Source organism: Tetrahymena thermophila, assembly GCF_000189635.1.
Source record: "Tetrahymena thermophila SB210 genomic scaffold scf_8254607, whole genome shotgun sequence".
Lineage (NCBI taxonomy): Eukaryota > Ciliophora > Oligohymenophorea > Hymenostomatida > Tetrahymenidae > Tetrahymena > Tetrahymena thermophila.
The window spans coordinates 96,162-110,312 of record NW_002476377.1 but is presented as its reverse complement, the minus strand read 5'-3'; the positions used below and the strand labels follow the sequence as shown (position 1 = coordinate 110,312).

General features: G+C 20.2%; 4 protein-coding genes across 4 annotated transcripts; all 4 read left to right on the top strand. All coding sequences in view use genetic code 6, as the record gives it.

The window, feature by feature from the left end:
* Positions 1–2,892: 2,892 nt before the first annotated feature.
* On the top strand, positions 2,893–3,297 carry TTHERM_00440470 (hypothetical protein; the record flags this gene model as incomplete). The annotated part of the gene is made up of 1 exon (XM_001017842.3): positions 2,893–3,297. The coding sequence occupies one exon, from the start codon at positions 2,893–2,895 to the stop codon at positions 3,295–3,297; it is 405 nt and encodes a 134-aa protein (XP_001017842.1).
* A 2,492-nt stretch (positions 3,298–5,789) lies between these two features.
* TTHERM_000440469 (hypothetical protein) lies at positions 5,790–6,243 on the top strand (the record flags this gene model as incomplete). Its single annotated transcript, XM_012798039.1, has 3 exons — positions 5,790–5,897; positions 5,971–5,991; positions 6,040–6,243. The coding sequence occupies 3 exons, from the start codon at positions 5,790–5,792 to the stop codon at positions 6,241–6,243; spliced, it is 333 nt and encodes a 110-aa protein (XP_012653493.1).
* Positions 6,244–7,566: 1,323 nt separating this feature from the next.
* Positions 7,567–8,661, top strand: TTHERM_00440480 (hypothetical protein; the record flags this gene model as incomplete). Its single annotated transcript, XM_001017843.2, has 3 exons — positions 7,567–8,218; positions 8,274–8,351; positions 8,405–8,661. 3 exons carry the CDS (start codon positions 7,567–7,569, stop codon positions 8,659–8,661), a joined length of 987 nt encoding a protein of 328 aa, XP_001017843.2.
* A 1,897-nt stretch (positions 8,662–10,558) lies between these two features.
* On the top strand, positions 10,559–13,893 carry TTHERM_00440490 (kinase domain protein; the record flags this gene model as incomplete). The annotated part of the gene is made up of 6 exons (XM_001017844.3): positions 10,559–10,663; positions 10,716–10,766; positions 10,832–11,270; positions 11,354–13,351; positions 13,403–13,486; positions 13,541–13,893. 6 exons carry the CDS (start codon positions 10,559–10,561, stop codon positions 13,891–13,893), a joined length of 3,030 nt encoding a protein of 1,009 aa, XP_001017844.2.
* Between the last annotated feature and the right edge of the window lie 258 nt (positions 13,894–14,151).

The window sequence follows — 14,151 nt, the reverse complement described above, 5'->3', positions numbered from 1 at the left end:
ATATAATTAATTAATTGCAAAGAAATCTTCTTAATCTTAGTAGAATTAATTTTATATTAAATATAAATTTTAAACAATTTATTATATATATGATAAAAAAAATATCCATGCTATGTTTGTTTGTTTAAATTTTAAGTAAGTTTATTAATAAATTCCCTCATTTCATCATTTAAAATAAATTTTATTTAAATATGCCAAAAATCAACAGAAAAACATACCATTTTATGTAGATCATTAGAAATTTTTTTTCTATATAGGAATAAAAAATATTATAAATTAATTTAATGAGTAACTATGCAAAAATAATGTTGATAAATTCATTATCTATTAGTTTATCATTAGATTAATTATCTATTTTAAAAAATTATAATCTTTATAACTAAAAAATTAATAATTGAAATAAGTGTAAACTCCAAAAAATTGGGGCTCAATTTATGGATTAGAACTTATTTATTTCTAAAAATATTAATTTTACCTTAGCACTATACTTATTTTTAATCAGGTTTTAGATATAGACATATAGATTTGTAACATTTATAAATAGATACTTTTTATTTTTACCCAAAAGTAAATTTATACAAGCATAAAAATAAATCACGTGATATTACTATTATTAAAGCAAAAGCTTATTGTCACATTAAAATTTATTTTTGTGTTTAATTAATTGTAATTCCTAAGGATGATAATTTCTAAATTAAAATTCTGCTTGCTTTTGGCTTGGAAACTTTTTCTAATAATAAATTTTCTTTATTTTTGTCGTGAATGATAAATATAAAATATTAATTAGAAGCTAATGAATAGAATTATAATTTTTACATTTGGAACGAATGCTGTAAGAATTAAAAAGAAATATAATTTTGAAATTAATTTTGTTAGAAACCTAATTATAAATTGCTTTTGCAAATTTATTAGAAGTATTACTATAAAAATATTTGATATAACCATTGTTTTATTTTTAGTAGAATGAATATTTTCTGAAAAGATTTTAGTAATACTTTCGTTAATATTTATCAGATATTACCAATAAAGTTAGCTTCTAAACACAAATAATAGGAGATAATCTTTACAAAATTTAGTTGTAAATTAAAAAGATAACAGAAATCTATTTTTCTGTAAGAGATGACAATAATAAACTAATAAAAGCTTTTTACTATCACTTAAATTAGTAATTTACATACCATAATAGTAAACTCAAAAGCCAAAATTTAAATAGATTAAAAATCTAAGAATGTAAATTATAAAATATGGATCCGCTTAAATAAGCAATTTCTTTCCAACTTGCTTCAAATTATGATGTAATGAATGTTAGCATTTATGATTTTTTTAATTATTTCATAAATTTTGTATATAAAAATTGAAATCATATATAATTAAATAATTTATATGATGACAGGATAATAAGAACAAACAAACCAATGAATTATTAGATAAATTGATTTAAGGGGAATGTCATTAAATGCTTTACACATAATAGAGTAACAAAATATCTTTTCTATCATAATTCATACATAAAAATTAATGTAAAATCTAAAAATTAGCAATTTTTTTAGAATATATTTATTTATAATAACTAAACTCCCAATATTATATATAATGTTTGAGTTTTTTTATCTTTTATCAGATATTATAATTAAAGGAAAACACAAAAATTATTCAAGAATAAAAGCTTATCAAATGCAAGTGTAAAATGTTTATGATGCTTTGAAAATGAAAAGAGAATAAAATAATACTTATAAACATAGATTGATTAATCGAGGAAGTAAGTGAAAAAGACACCTTTTTAAATTTAGTCTTTGAGAATATTTGGTGAATGAATAAAGAGACTATAATAAATTCTTATTAAATGATCAATTCATCATACAATACTTTTATGATTAAAGTAGAAAAAGATCTATTTAGCTAGATAGAAAAACAACGATGATATCGATTATAATTAATATTCTTCTATTTTAAAAAAAAATTAATTATTTTTGAATGACAAAAAAATTCTTAATTTTAGTATAGATGATTACAAGAAAATTTTTTAATTCATTTATTTATTTACTTATTTATTTATTTAGATTTGGGGGCTAATTGACAAGAAAGAAGAAGAAAATCTGATAGAAAATTTTCTATTTAAAATCTATATTTTTAAGAAACTTCTAAACATTTAAAATGAATCAATTTATCTATGTATGTTTAAGCTTAATTTTTTTCAATTTGATAAATCAACTTTTAATAAGTAGAGGCAACATGTCAGTAAACTAAAATTAAATAATACTATATTATTTATCCAACAATAGAAATTTTGTTGAGAAGGCCATTACACACATTTACTTTTATATGTGAAATTATTATTTTGTGTGGTATGCTTTTGATATTTAATTAGAATTTCAGTCTATTCCATCTTATCTTTTCACTTAATCATATGGGAGATATTACATTACACAGATAATCCTATAATTTGCTGAATCGCTGTATCGTTGATGAGCTTTTATAAAGTTCAAATTTCTATTCTTATTTTGTAATATGATTCCTTTTTATAATTATATGAGAATAAAAATATTTTTAATGCGAAAAGTAAATAATTTTATTCATAGATCTAAATTTGCCAAAGATATTATTTATTTGATTGCTTCTCTCACATTCCGAGCCTATTAAATAGCAAGAGTCTGGCTATAGTCTAATTAATTTCCATTCAATATTATCAAAGTTAAAATAGAAAAAAAATTAGTAAAAGAATAGAAGAATGAATACTGCCAGTTAAAGTTGTAGTTAATCATTCATTCAAACTCATAATTAATTAATTTAGAAATAAAAAGTTAAAAAATCAAATTATCCAAAAATAGATTCAATCTCTATAAATTTAATATTTAAAATCAAAAAAATATCCAAGATAAACTAAACAATAAAATGGAAGCTGAACTCTTTGTTAATATCTAAAACTACAACGGTGAAAAGTTCCAAGTGATTGCTTTGGAAAATGATAATTTAAATACCTTAAAGTTATTAATTTATGCTTAATCCCACCTCACTGTTTCTGGTTGTGATTTTAGTATCAACGGTGCTTTAATATAAGATAACAATAAAACACTTAAATAGCTTAGCGTTCAAAACGGTGATATCTTATTTATACAAAAAAGAAACACAATAAGCTTTAATGTTGCAGGTGATAATTCCGATAACGATAGTTCTATGGAAATATCTTACTTCTCTGAGGATTAAAATGAAGAAAACATTATGCCAGGATAAATTGAGTTAAACAGAGATTTCTCTTTTGCCCCTATCTTAAAGAGATAATATTTCTGTGGTTATTGATTTCAATCAATCATAAATCTAAGCTTTTAAAAATATAAATAAATGCTTTATTTATAAAAGGAAAGAAATAACTTTAAAAAATAAAATTTCATTAAAATTTTAAACTACTTTTAAACACATTTTAAAAAATGTGACTGACTCGATGCATCGATTAATAAAAATCACATTTGAAAATGAAAAAAAGTAGCTTATAAAGTAATATATAAAAAGATTTTTCAATAAAAACTGTCTGACTAAATTACAGTGCCAGCATAATCAATCAATCAAACAAACAAAATTTATAATAAAAACAAACTATTTACCACTTAACCAAATATTTTTGTATAAAAAATTGCACTTAATTTTAAGTACTTTACTTTAAATATATAAATATATGCTCTCTAAATGTATTGTCTTAATTCTTGTACTGCTTTACATATATCTAAATTCATTTATCATTTTGGTTATGCAATTTACTACATATATATACTTCATCCAACAAAAACTCAACTGTTTCTTATTATATTCATATAAATTTCTTTGGAATTTTAAATATAACACTGTTATTTAGTTAATAACGTAAGTATATTTACTTTAACTAAATAAATGTACTTATTTTTTTAAATTAATTTTTGTATTTTTTCGTTCTATATAATTTCTTTAAACCTAAGTGACACAACAACAAACGCAAAAAAGTTCATAACATAACACAATAAACATTTTTTGAATGCTTGAAATGAATTTAGAAGCTTTAAATGATGCTTTATTATTGAAAACTAGTTTTAAATATAAAAAAAGATATTTAAATAGAGCTATTTTTAAAAGAAGATTCTTCATTTATTTTAAACAAATGAAACTTTTTAAAAAAATTATCTATTTTAAGAGAAAACAAATTTTTTTTAGTTGGTTTTGTTATAAAGGAAACTGATTAATGGAGAAGAAAGATTTTCAAATTTTATACTTTATATCAAATATACTACTAAAAATTTCTTTCAGTTTGGAAATACTACCCTTTTTAGTCTAAAAAAGTAATGGAAAATTATAATTCTTAGAGATGTAACTTTAAATATTTTAATTGATAGTTTTTTGAGTTGCTAAAAATATAAAGAATAAGGAAACATATGTGCTTCTTTCAAGTGATAATAATTTAAATAAACATCATTGTCTTAGAAATAAAGATTACTCTATTGTTCACCAACATATGTGTAATTATATCTTCTCTAAGCTGATCAAATACAAATAGAATTATTTTAAAAATATTTTTTGATTTTTGTGTTTGTCTATTTGATACAATCAAGTAGAATTTGCTGAGCAAAAATTTAGAGGAGAACTTGAATTAATTTAGTAGAGGAATTTAATTTCTACGAAAGCTATTAATCAGCCAAAATTTATCTGTGCCTTATAAGAATTATTAATATTAATTAAAATAGAAGAAAATCAAGGAAGGGTTTTAAATATTATCTACTTTCAATTTTTTTGGTAGATTACGAGATATTTAAATTCGACGTATTAACGCAAAATTAAATTTCAAAAGCCATTCAAATAAATATTTTAAAATTTAAATTCTCCATTATAACATAGAAAATATCCATAAAAACAAGTCACTCTTATGATGAACCCACTTTTTAATAAGGCAAATATTTTAAACGTTGAAAATAATTTATTTATTAACTATATAATTATTCTAAGAATTGGTTCATATTTATTTACATTAAAGAAACTCAATATCTTCAAATGTATTAATAAACAAAAAATTTATATTTATTTTAATAGGATTTGTTATGGATATTAAGTTCATTAATTGTGTTTCAAATAATAATTAACTAATTATATATATTATGAATTATTGATTACTAACTTACTTACAAAATATTTTTTAATTTATTGCAGCTTGCCAAAAAAATATTTTTTTTAAGGTCTGTCGCTTGCAGATAATAAACATAAAATTAAAAGAACTACAATATATTATAAAATAAATACATATATAAGTAGAAATTTTAAGGTATTAATTTACAGTTAAAAAATAAGCTAAAGATAAAACTTAAGAGAAATTAGAATTATTATTTTCTGCAATAATTGTTTAATTTTTTTTTTAAAGATAACTTAATAATTAATTTAATAAAATAAATATTTTATATTAATTGTAAATTAAATAATTTTAATGGTAAAACAGATTAATAATCTTATTTTTTTATTAACAATGAAAGAAATAAATGAAAATGGTAAATATAAAATGATAAAATTAAATACTTACTATTGATTAACAAATTGGAATTATTATAAATAAATACTCATGAGTATTCTTTCCTAAATAAGGAATTCAAATAATAAAGTAAAAATATTTTTTAATTATAATTTTGAAAAAAAAAACGAAATAAAAAAAACAATAACTATTTATTTTTGTATAAAACACTTTTATTTATACTTCTTAGAGTAAAAAATTAAATAAATAACAGCTTAAAAAATATAAATATTTATATGCATTTTTTAATATTTGAAATTAATATAAAAAGATGGAGAAATACATAAACTTAATTTAAGTTTTTAAAAGAAATAATTCAGATACTTTTAAGATTAGTAGAAGTTTAATTTTTAAAATATTACAGCTAAATAGTGAATAGGTAATATATATTTCATTTTATTCACTTATTCATTATTTTTTAAAATAAATTAAATGGATAAAAAAACAAAAAGGCGCTAAATGATCAATTAAAGGTAATCAATCATACATATTTACTTAGTTTTAAACATTTTACAATTAAGATATAATATTTAAAGGAATAGAAGAATTAATAATTTTAAGATATCATGAAGTTGATAAAGGATTACATCGATTAAGCTAGAAATAATGAAGAAATAGATAATGGAAAGCAAGTTGTGTATATAAATAGAGCTTTATTTCCTTAATTGATACGCTATTTTAACCTAAAACTTATGAATATGAAATCTAACTTTAAAATCGCTTGAAATATGCATATGTTTATTAAAACATTTAAAAGGAAGAGTACTTTAATGTAAAAGCCTTACTTGAAGAGCTTTCCAAATTTTATAATTTATATGAGTTAAATAGGTCAAAGAGCAAAGAAGAAAGTATTAGTTTATAAAAAATTTGTTGATCATTCTTTGTTTAATACTGATTAATTACTTATTAATCCTCTTTTTTTTCTCTTGATTATAGGGCAATTAGGATTCATTGAATCAGTGCATACATACATGTCTAATAAGTTAAATGATCTTAAAAAATAGATAGAACATTTGAACAATTTTCAAACTCTCATTAATGATGAAATTAATGTTAATAAGAGAATACAAAATCAAGGTGAGCTCTTTTAAATTCATTTTTACTTTATCAATAAGGATTTAGATAACTCTAAAATATATTTACTAAATCTTGGTAAGAATCCTGAAAAGAGTCTTCTTTTACTTTTTTTAAATTAGAACAGCAAGATACTAAGCTACATAGAAACCATATATTACAATCTTTTTTGCAGAGAACTATTTTATGAATTCAAAAAATTGCAATAATTTAAGGTAAAAAAGAGGGATCCTATCAAGAACATGAATCTCATTTTTTAAATCTGCAAATAAACAAATACTTACTTCGAATAGTTTCTTGACCTCATTTTTTAATATAACTGTTTGATTTGTAATTTATACAAAACATTTTTGGAATCATCAGACAAATTATAGAATGAATATACATCTTTTAAAGAATTTGGAGTGACCAACATGTATAAATTGGATATATACAAAATATAAAATGAGAAATTAATAAAAAAATAATCGAAGGAAGAAAAGAAAACTAGCGAACAAAAAGAATTTTAAAAACTAAACGAAACTTGTATTTAGATATTGCTATGTTATCTAAATATTTAGAATATTGAGGAAGTATTTGCTGATAAAAATTTTGATACCATAGTTCTTCAAAAAAAGTAAGGATAAAACTTAAAGTAACTCTTAGATAATTAGAAAGTTGATTTGAAGAAAGCAATCAATTATATACAAAAAATTATCAAACCTTTTTGTTATGTACATTCATTGAATATCATAAATTCAGATTAAAACGTTTTGACAGTTCTGGATTATGATACCAAAATTAAAATCATTGATTTTGGATTCTTTCAAATTAAAATATTTAATAAGTTTTTTACTCCTCTAGGATATACGGATAACTATGAATCACACGATACCTTCAAAAGTGACATCTTCCTAATACGAATGTCTATAAATGAAATTTTTGCAAATAAAAAATTTTATTAATCGATGTAAATGGAAAAATTAATAAATTTAATGCTATAAAGCAACATTTAAATTAGGTGCACAATTTAGTAGGTCAATCGCGAATTTTAATTAGAATTGCTTACTTACAAAATTTAAAAACAAAAATTTAATTAAAATAATTAAATTTAAAATGAATTTGCAATTATCATTCATTTTTTATTTAAAAAACTAAAAAGATTTTATTACAATCCATTTTCAGTTCAATATGAATCTGAAAATGAAAAAGCTTAATTTATAGAATTTTAAAATTAATATTAGTAATTTAATATAATTGCTATTATTAGATCTATTAAATTGCTTTTAGACGACGAAAAGATTAATTCTTAAAATTAATCTTTTTTAGAATGTTAAACAAATAACGATAATAAGTTATTTGTTTTAAAATTGTTAAGTTAGGATAAAAAGATTTGTTAGAATTAAAATAATTAAAGAGATCACAAAATAAAATTAGTGGATGACTGCTTTAGAGAATTTATTTATGAAAAAAATAAATAAATTTAATATCTAATTAAGTTAATAAATGAGTATAATAAGAAGGAAGCTAATAAAATACTTGAGTAGATAGATGAGGAACATGATAATATTAAATATTCTTAAGGTTCATTAAATCATACTGAAGAATATTAAAAACCTCTTAATAATATCTAAGGAAGGCTTGATAGTAAAATATAATTTAAGTCAAGTAAATATACTTAATTTTATTTAAAAATCTTTAGAAAATAATTAGATATCTTTGAATACTCAGAATATAGATCAAAATATGGAATATGAAGTAAATAACCAATCAAGATCATGTAACTTTAATTATCAAAATTTAATTAAATGTTTTTGTTAAAAATATTTATAGCTTAAAATGATATTTAGTATTTTACTTCAGAAAAACCAGATATAATAATATATTCATAATTTACTATTAATTATGATTCACAAAACATAAATAACCTATTTTCTTATGAATTTTACGAATCTAATTAATAATATTATCAAACTTATGATTATATTTAATACTCTTAGTAGCAAATTTAAACTTAATTAGAATATTAAACTCATTGCAGCTATCTTAATAATCAAACAAACTAATTTAATAGACCTTTAATATTTTGATTTAATTTGATATAATTCTTATTGTTAAATATTGTTACTATATTCTCTTGGATAATAGTCCTCTTGAATAGAAACCTTATATAAAAATTATGAATAGTACTTATTAAATATTCTTAGTTTTCAATAAATAGTAACCTCAAGGGGGTTTATCCAAAGGGAATAGAGTAATTAAATAATTTATTTTTCAAATAAAAAACAATTAATAATTTATTAGAATTAATAAATTAATCATAAATTATTGATTTGAAATATTTGAAAATAAAACTTATTTAACAATTAGAACAAATAGATGATACCTTATCTATATAAATATATATACAATTAAATTTAAATTCTTTACTATTATTAAATATGTATTATTTATATTAATCAATTGTTATAGGTATTTAAAATATATAAATTTAAATACCTTATTTATATTAAAAATATTGATTTAACTAAAATCTAAATTTTTAAAAATAACTCTTTCTTCTCTAATTATTTTTTATGATATTTAAATTAGCAATTTAATAGGATTGGTATGTATATTATCCATTTTAATACATATAATAAATATCAATTAATATTTAAGATGTATAAACTCTACTAGAATTCAAAATATACCTTTAATTTATAATTAAAAAATTTGTAAACTGATTGAATCTAATTGTAAAAAACTTAAATTATAACCTATTGTTACTTCCATAAGATATATCAATCAATTTAAAGAATGGTTTAATTTACTAAGAGTCCTCAATTAACTAGCTAAGAATAAGCTTAAATAAAGAATGCTGTAAAAGAAAATTAAACATATACAATTTCTGACATTTATAAGTAGGAATACCTATAAAGAATTATAGATATGGAATGAACTTCTACTACATATTTCTTATCTCGAAAAAATATTGTAGATATTACGAGATAGTTTGAAATGTACTATGCATATATTTACTTTCCTTACAATTTATAAAAACCTAAGACTCTCAATTCAAATTCTGTTTTCTCTAAAGCTATCTAATGTTTAAAATCTTAGTTTTTTCAATTCTACAATACTTAATATCATGATAGCTGAGATAGATGGATAAATTAGCTTAGTAACAGTAATAAATCAATAGTATTAATTTTAGATGCAATTCCAAACTTTTATTGTAGTAAATATATTATTTTAAACTGAATGAGCATTTCAAATGAAATTAGCACTCAATCTAATAACAATATATTATGAAATTTTTACAAAAGCAAGAATAAATCATATGGTATTTATGCTTATAAAATAAGCAAATCTTTAATTTTAGGAAAAATTAAAATGATTATTTACTACTTTGATTGTTTAAATTTTTTTATATTTTAAAAAGATAATTTAACTACTATTTTAATTAAATAAATACTTTATACTACTTTTAAATTAAATTATTTTAATGATAAAAGAGTTTAATAATATTCATTTTATTATTAAGTAAGAAAGAAAGAAATAAATTAATAAGATAAATCTTTCTTTTAAAAATATAAAATTATAAAATTAAATTAATATTACTGATTATCAAATTGGAAGAATCATAAATGCACATGTAACGCACATTCTTAGTTAAATTTTCAATTCAAATAATTAAATTAAAATATTATTATTCTCATTTTTAATTAATAAAATAAAATAAAAAAGAATAATTTATTAATAGTTAATAAAATATTTTTATTTTTGAAATTTTTTAGTTTTAGTGTTAGATATTTATTTAAAGAAAGACTATTTAAGGGATATATATTGTTGATCTTCTAGATTTTATTTTCAAAATCAATATTTTGAAGGTTCTTTTTTAATTTTTATTCCAATTTAATTATAAGATTTGTAGTATTAGATTTATTAAAAAAGAACATAATAACTGCATTCAAAAATTTATATATTAAAAATTAATATATAAAGATGGAGAAGAGCATAATCGACTTCAGTGAACTTTTTAAAAGTAATAATTGGGATTCTTTTAAGATTAGCAGAAGTTTAATTTTAAACAACTTAAATAGTGAAGAGGTAAGCTATATTTCATTTTATTCATAGATTGATTAATAACTATAATAATTAGAAGAATTAAAATGAATAAAAAAACAAAGAGAAGCTAAATGAACAATTAAAGGTAATCAATATACATTCATATTTACTTTTGTATGAACATAGTTTTAAATATTTTATATGATATAGTATTTGAAGGAATAGAAGGATAGTCAATTTTAAAACATCATGAACTAGCTAAAGGATTATCTCGATTAAGTTAGAAAAAATAAAGATATAGAAGAAGAATTTATATGCATTTAGCTATAAGAAAGTTTAGAATTTCACAAATGCATAGCATGTCATGGATATAACTATAGTGTTATTTCGCTAATTGATACTGGATTTATACCTAAAACTTATGAAAAATAAATCTAACTTTAAAGTCTCTTAAAATAATCTATTTAATAATATTTCAATAAATAAGATGAAAAAAACATAAATTATCATAAAGCATTACTTGCAAATGCTTATCATAACCTTTAAAAGGAAGAGTATGAGAATGCAAAAGACTTGCTTGAAGAACTTTCAAAATTTTATAATTTAGACGAGTTAAAAAAATCAGAGTGCAAAGAAGAAGAAAGTATTAGTAAAAAAAAATTTGTGGATGATTATTTGTTTAATACTGATTAATTATTTATTAATCTCTTTTTTTTCTTTTGATTAATGTAGATTTTCAATTGGGATTTATTGAATCAGTGCATACATATATGGCCCTCTGCTACTTATATTCTAATAAATTAGATGATCTCGAAAAATAAATAGAATGTTTGAAAAATCTTCTAAATCATATTAATGATAAATAAAGAATTGGTGAATGCTAAAAATCAATAGCAATGAAAGAGAGAATACAAAACCATGTTGAGCTCTTTTACATTCATTTCTACTTTATCAAACAAGATTTAGTTAAATCTCAAAATCATTTAAGAAATATTGATAAAAATCTTGAAAAGAGCCTCCTTTTATTTTTTTTAAATTAGAACAGCTAGCTGCTAAGCTACATAGAGACTATATATTACAATCTTTTTGGTAATGAACTATTTTAGGTATTCAAAGAGTTGCAATAATTTGAGTTAAAAAATAGGGGTTAAGGAGAGAATATAAACATACAAAAAATAAAATAATTTTTTGAAGATTTCAAATAGTAGATTACCAATAAAGTTTATAGTTATGGTAAGGGTTTGATTTTAATTTTATCTGTCATCTACACAATTCTTTTAAGACTGGGAGAAGAATATGATGAAGCTATCAAGCACATGAATCTCATATTTTAAATCTGTATTTAAACACATACTGATTTCTAATAGTTTCTTGATCTCTTTTTTAAATATAATCGTTTAATTTGTTATTTATATAAAATTGTTTAGAAGCCATCTGAAAAATTTGAAATAGATTATAACTTTTGTAGCTAATTTAGAGAGACTGGATTAAATAAATTGTTCAAATACCAAAAAGGAAATGAACAATTTGTAATAAAAAAAAAGAAGGAAACAAATCAATAATAAAAATTTTAACAACTAAACGAAGCCTGTATTTAGATGCTGCTATGTCATCCAAATATTTAGAATATTGAAGAAGTCTTTGTTGATAAAAGTAATGAAATTGTAATTGTTCAAAAAATGTAAGGAGAAAACTTAAATAAACTCTTAATTGATAAGAAAATTGATTAGGAGAAAGCAATGAGTTATATATAACAAATTCTGAAAGCTTTTTGTTATTTACATTCTTTGAATATTATACATTCAGATTTTAAGCTTGAAAACGTTGTGATAGTCCTGGACGATGATACCAAAATTAAAATTATTGATTTTGGATTCTCTCAAATTAAAATATTTAATAAGTTTTTTACTCCTTTAGGATCCACGAAAGGCTATGCACCACCTGAAAAAAAATATACATTCGAGAGTGACATCTTTTCAATAGGAGAGAGTATAAAAAAAATGTTTGCAAATAATAATTTTTATAAATCAATATAAATGGATTAATTAATAAATTTAATGATAGAAAATAGCATTTAAAATAGATGTACAATTAAGTAGGCCTATAGCAAATTTTAGTTAGAAATGCTTATTTACAAAATATATATATAAATAAATTCATAATAAGAATTTAATTAGGATAATGAAATTTATAATGAATTTGCTAATAGCATGCATTTTTTATTTTAAAAATTTAGAAGATTTCATTACAATACATTTTCCGTTGAATAAGAAACAGAAAATGAAAAAACTAAGTTTAAAGAATTTTAAAATAAATATTAATAATTTGAAATTATTGGTATTATTAAATCTATTAAATTACTCTTAGATGCAAAAATTAATACTTTAAATTAATCTTTTGTAGAGTGTCTTGTAGATAATGATATTAAGTTATTTATTTTAAAATTGTTAAATTTCGAAAAAATGATTTGTTAGGAATAAAATAATTCTATAGATCCCTAAATCGAATTACTTGAATTACTTGAGGACTGCTTTAGAGAATCTAATTATGAAGAAAATAAATAAATTGAAGATCTAATTAATTAATTGATTGTGAATAATAATAAGGAAACTAATAAATTCCTTGAGTAGATATAAGAGGAACTTGATTAAATTAAATATTCTAAAGATGAGCTTCATCATACTGAAGAATATTAAAAACTTATAAAGAATATCGAAAATCAGCTCTAGAGTAAAATATTATTTTAAATCAAGTAAATAAACTTAAATTTATATAAAAAAGATTTAGAAGATAAATAGAAATCAAAGAATAATCCTAATATAGATCAAGGCACGCAATAATAAATAAATAATCAATCAAGTTTAAGTAATTTTTATTATTAAAAGTGTTTAATTAAATTTTTCTTTAAATTATTTACAGCTTAATCCGATATTTAGCATTCAGTTTCAGACAATCAAGATATAAAAAATATTAATGTAGGATCATACCATGTCAATGAAAGTTAATAGGTCCCTAGCTATTAAATTAATTTTATTACATCCTCATAACAAACTATTAATTAAGATTCATAATACACAAATATCCAAAATTTTTAAGGATTTAATTAATAATCTTAGAAAACTTTTTATACTTAATGCTCTTAGTCTCAAAGTTAAACTTAATCAGAATAATAAACTCTACTCAGCTTTCTTAGTAATCAACAACAAAATAGTTAATCAGAACACTAATTTGTAAATTTACCAAATCCATCATAACAAACTAATAAAATTTGAAATAATTCTGATTGTTAAATTTAATTACTATATTCTCTTGGATAATGGTCCCTCTTATAAAAATTATGAATATAAGTCCCTCTTTATACAAATAAAATGTATTTCTATAAATTTTCCATATTTAAAAAATTTTGAACATATTTTATAAAATCCACAGTAACTAACTAACTCATTACCTTGTTTTTTCACAAAAAAACATTTATTCTCAAATAAAAATGAATGAAAAGCTTGATAACTCGAAAATACTTTGAATTTGAT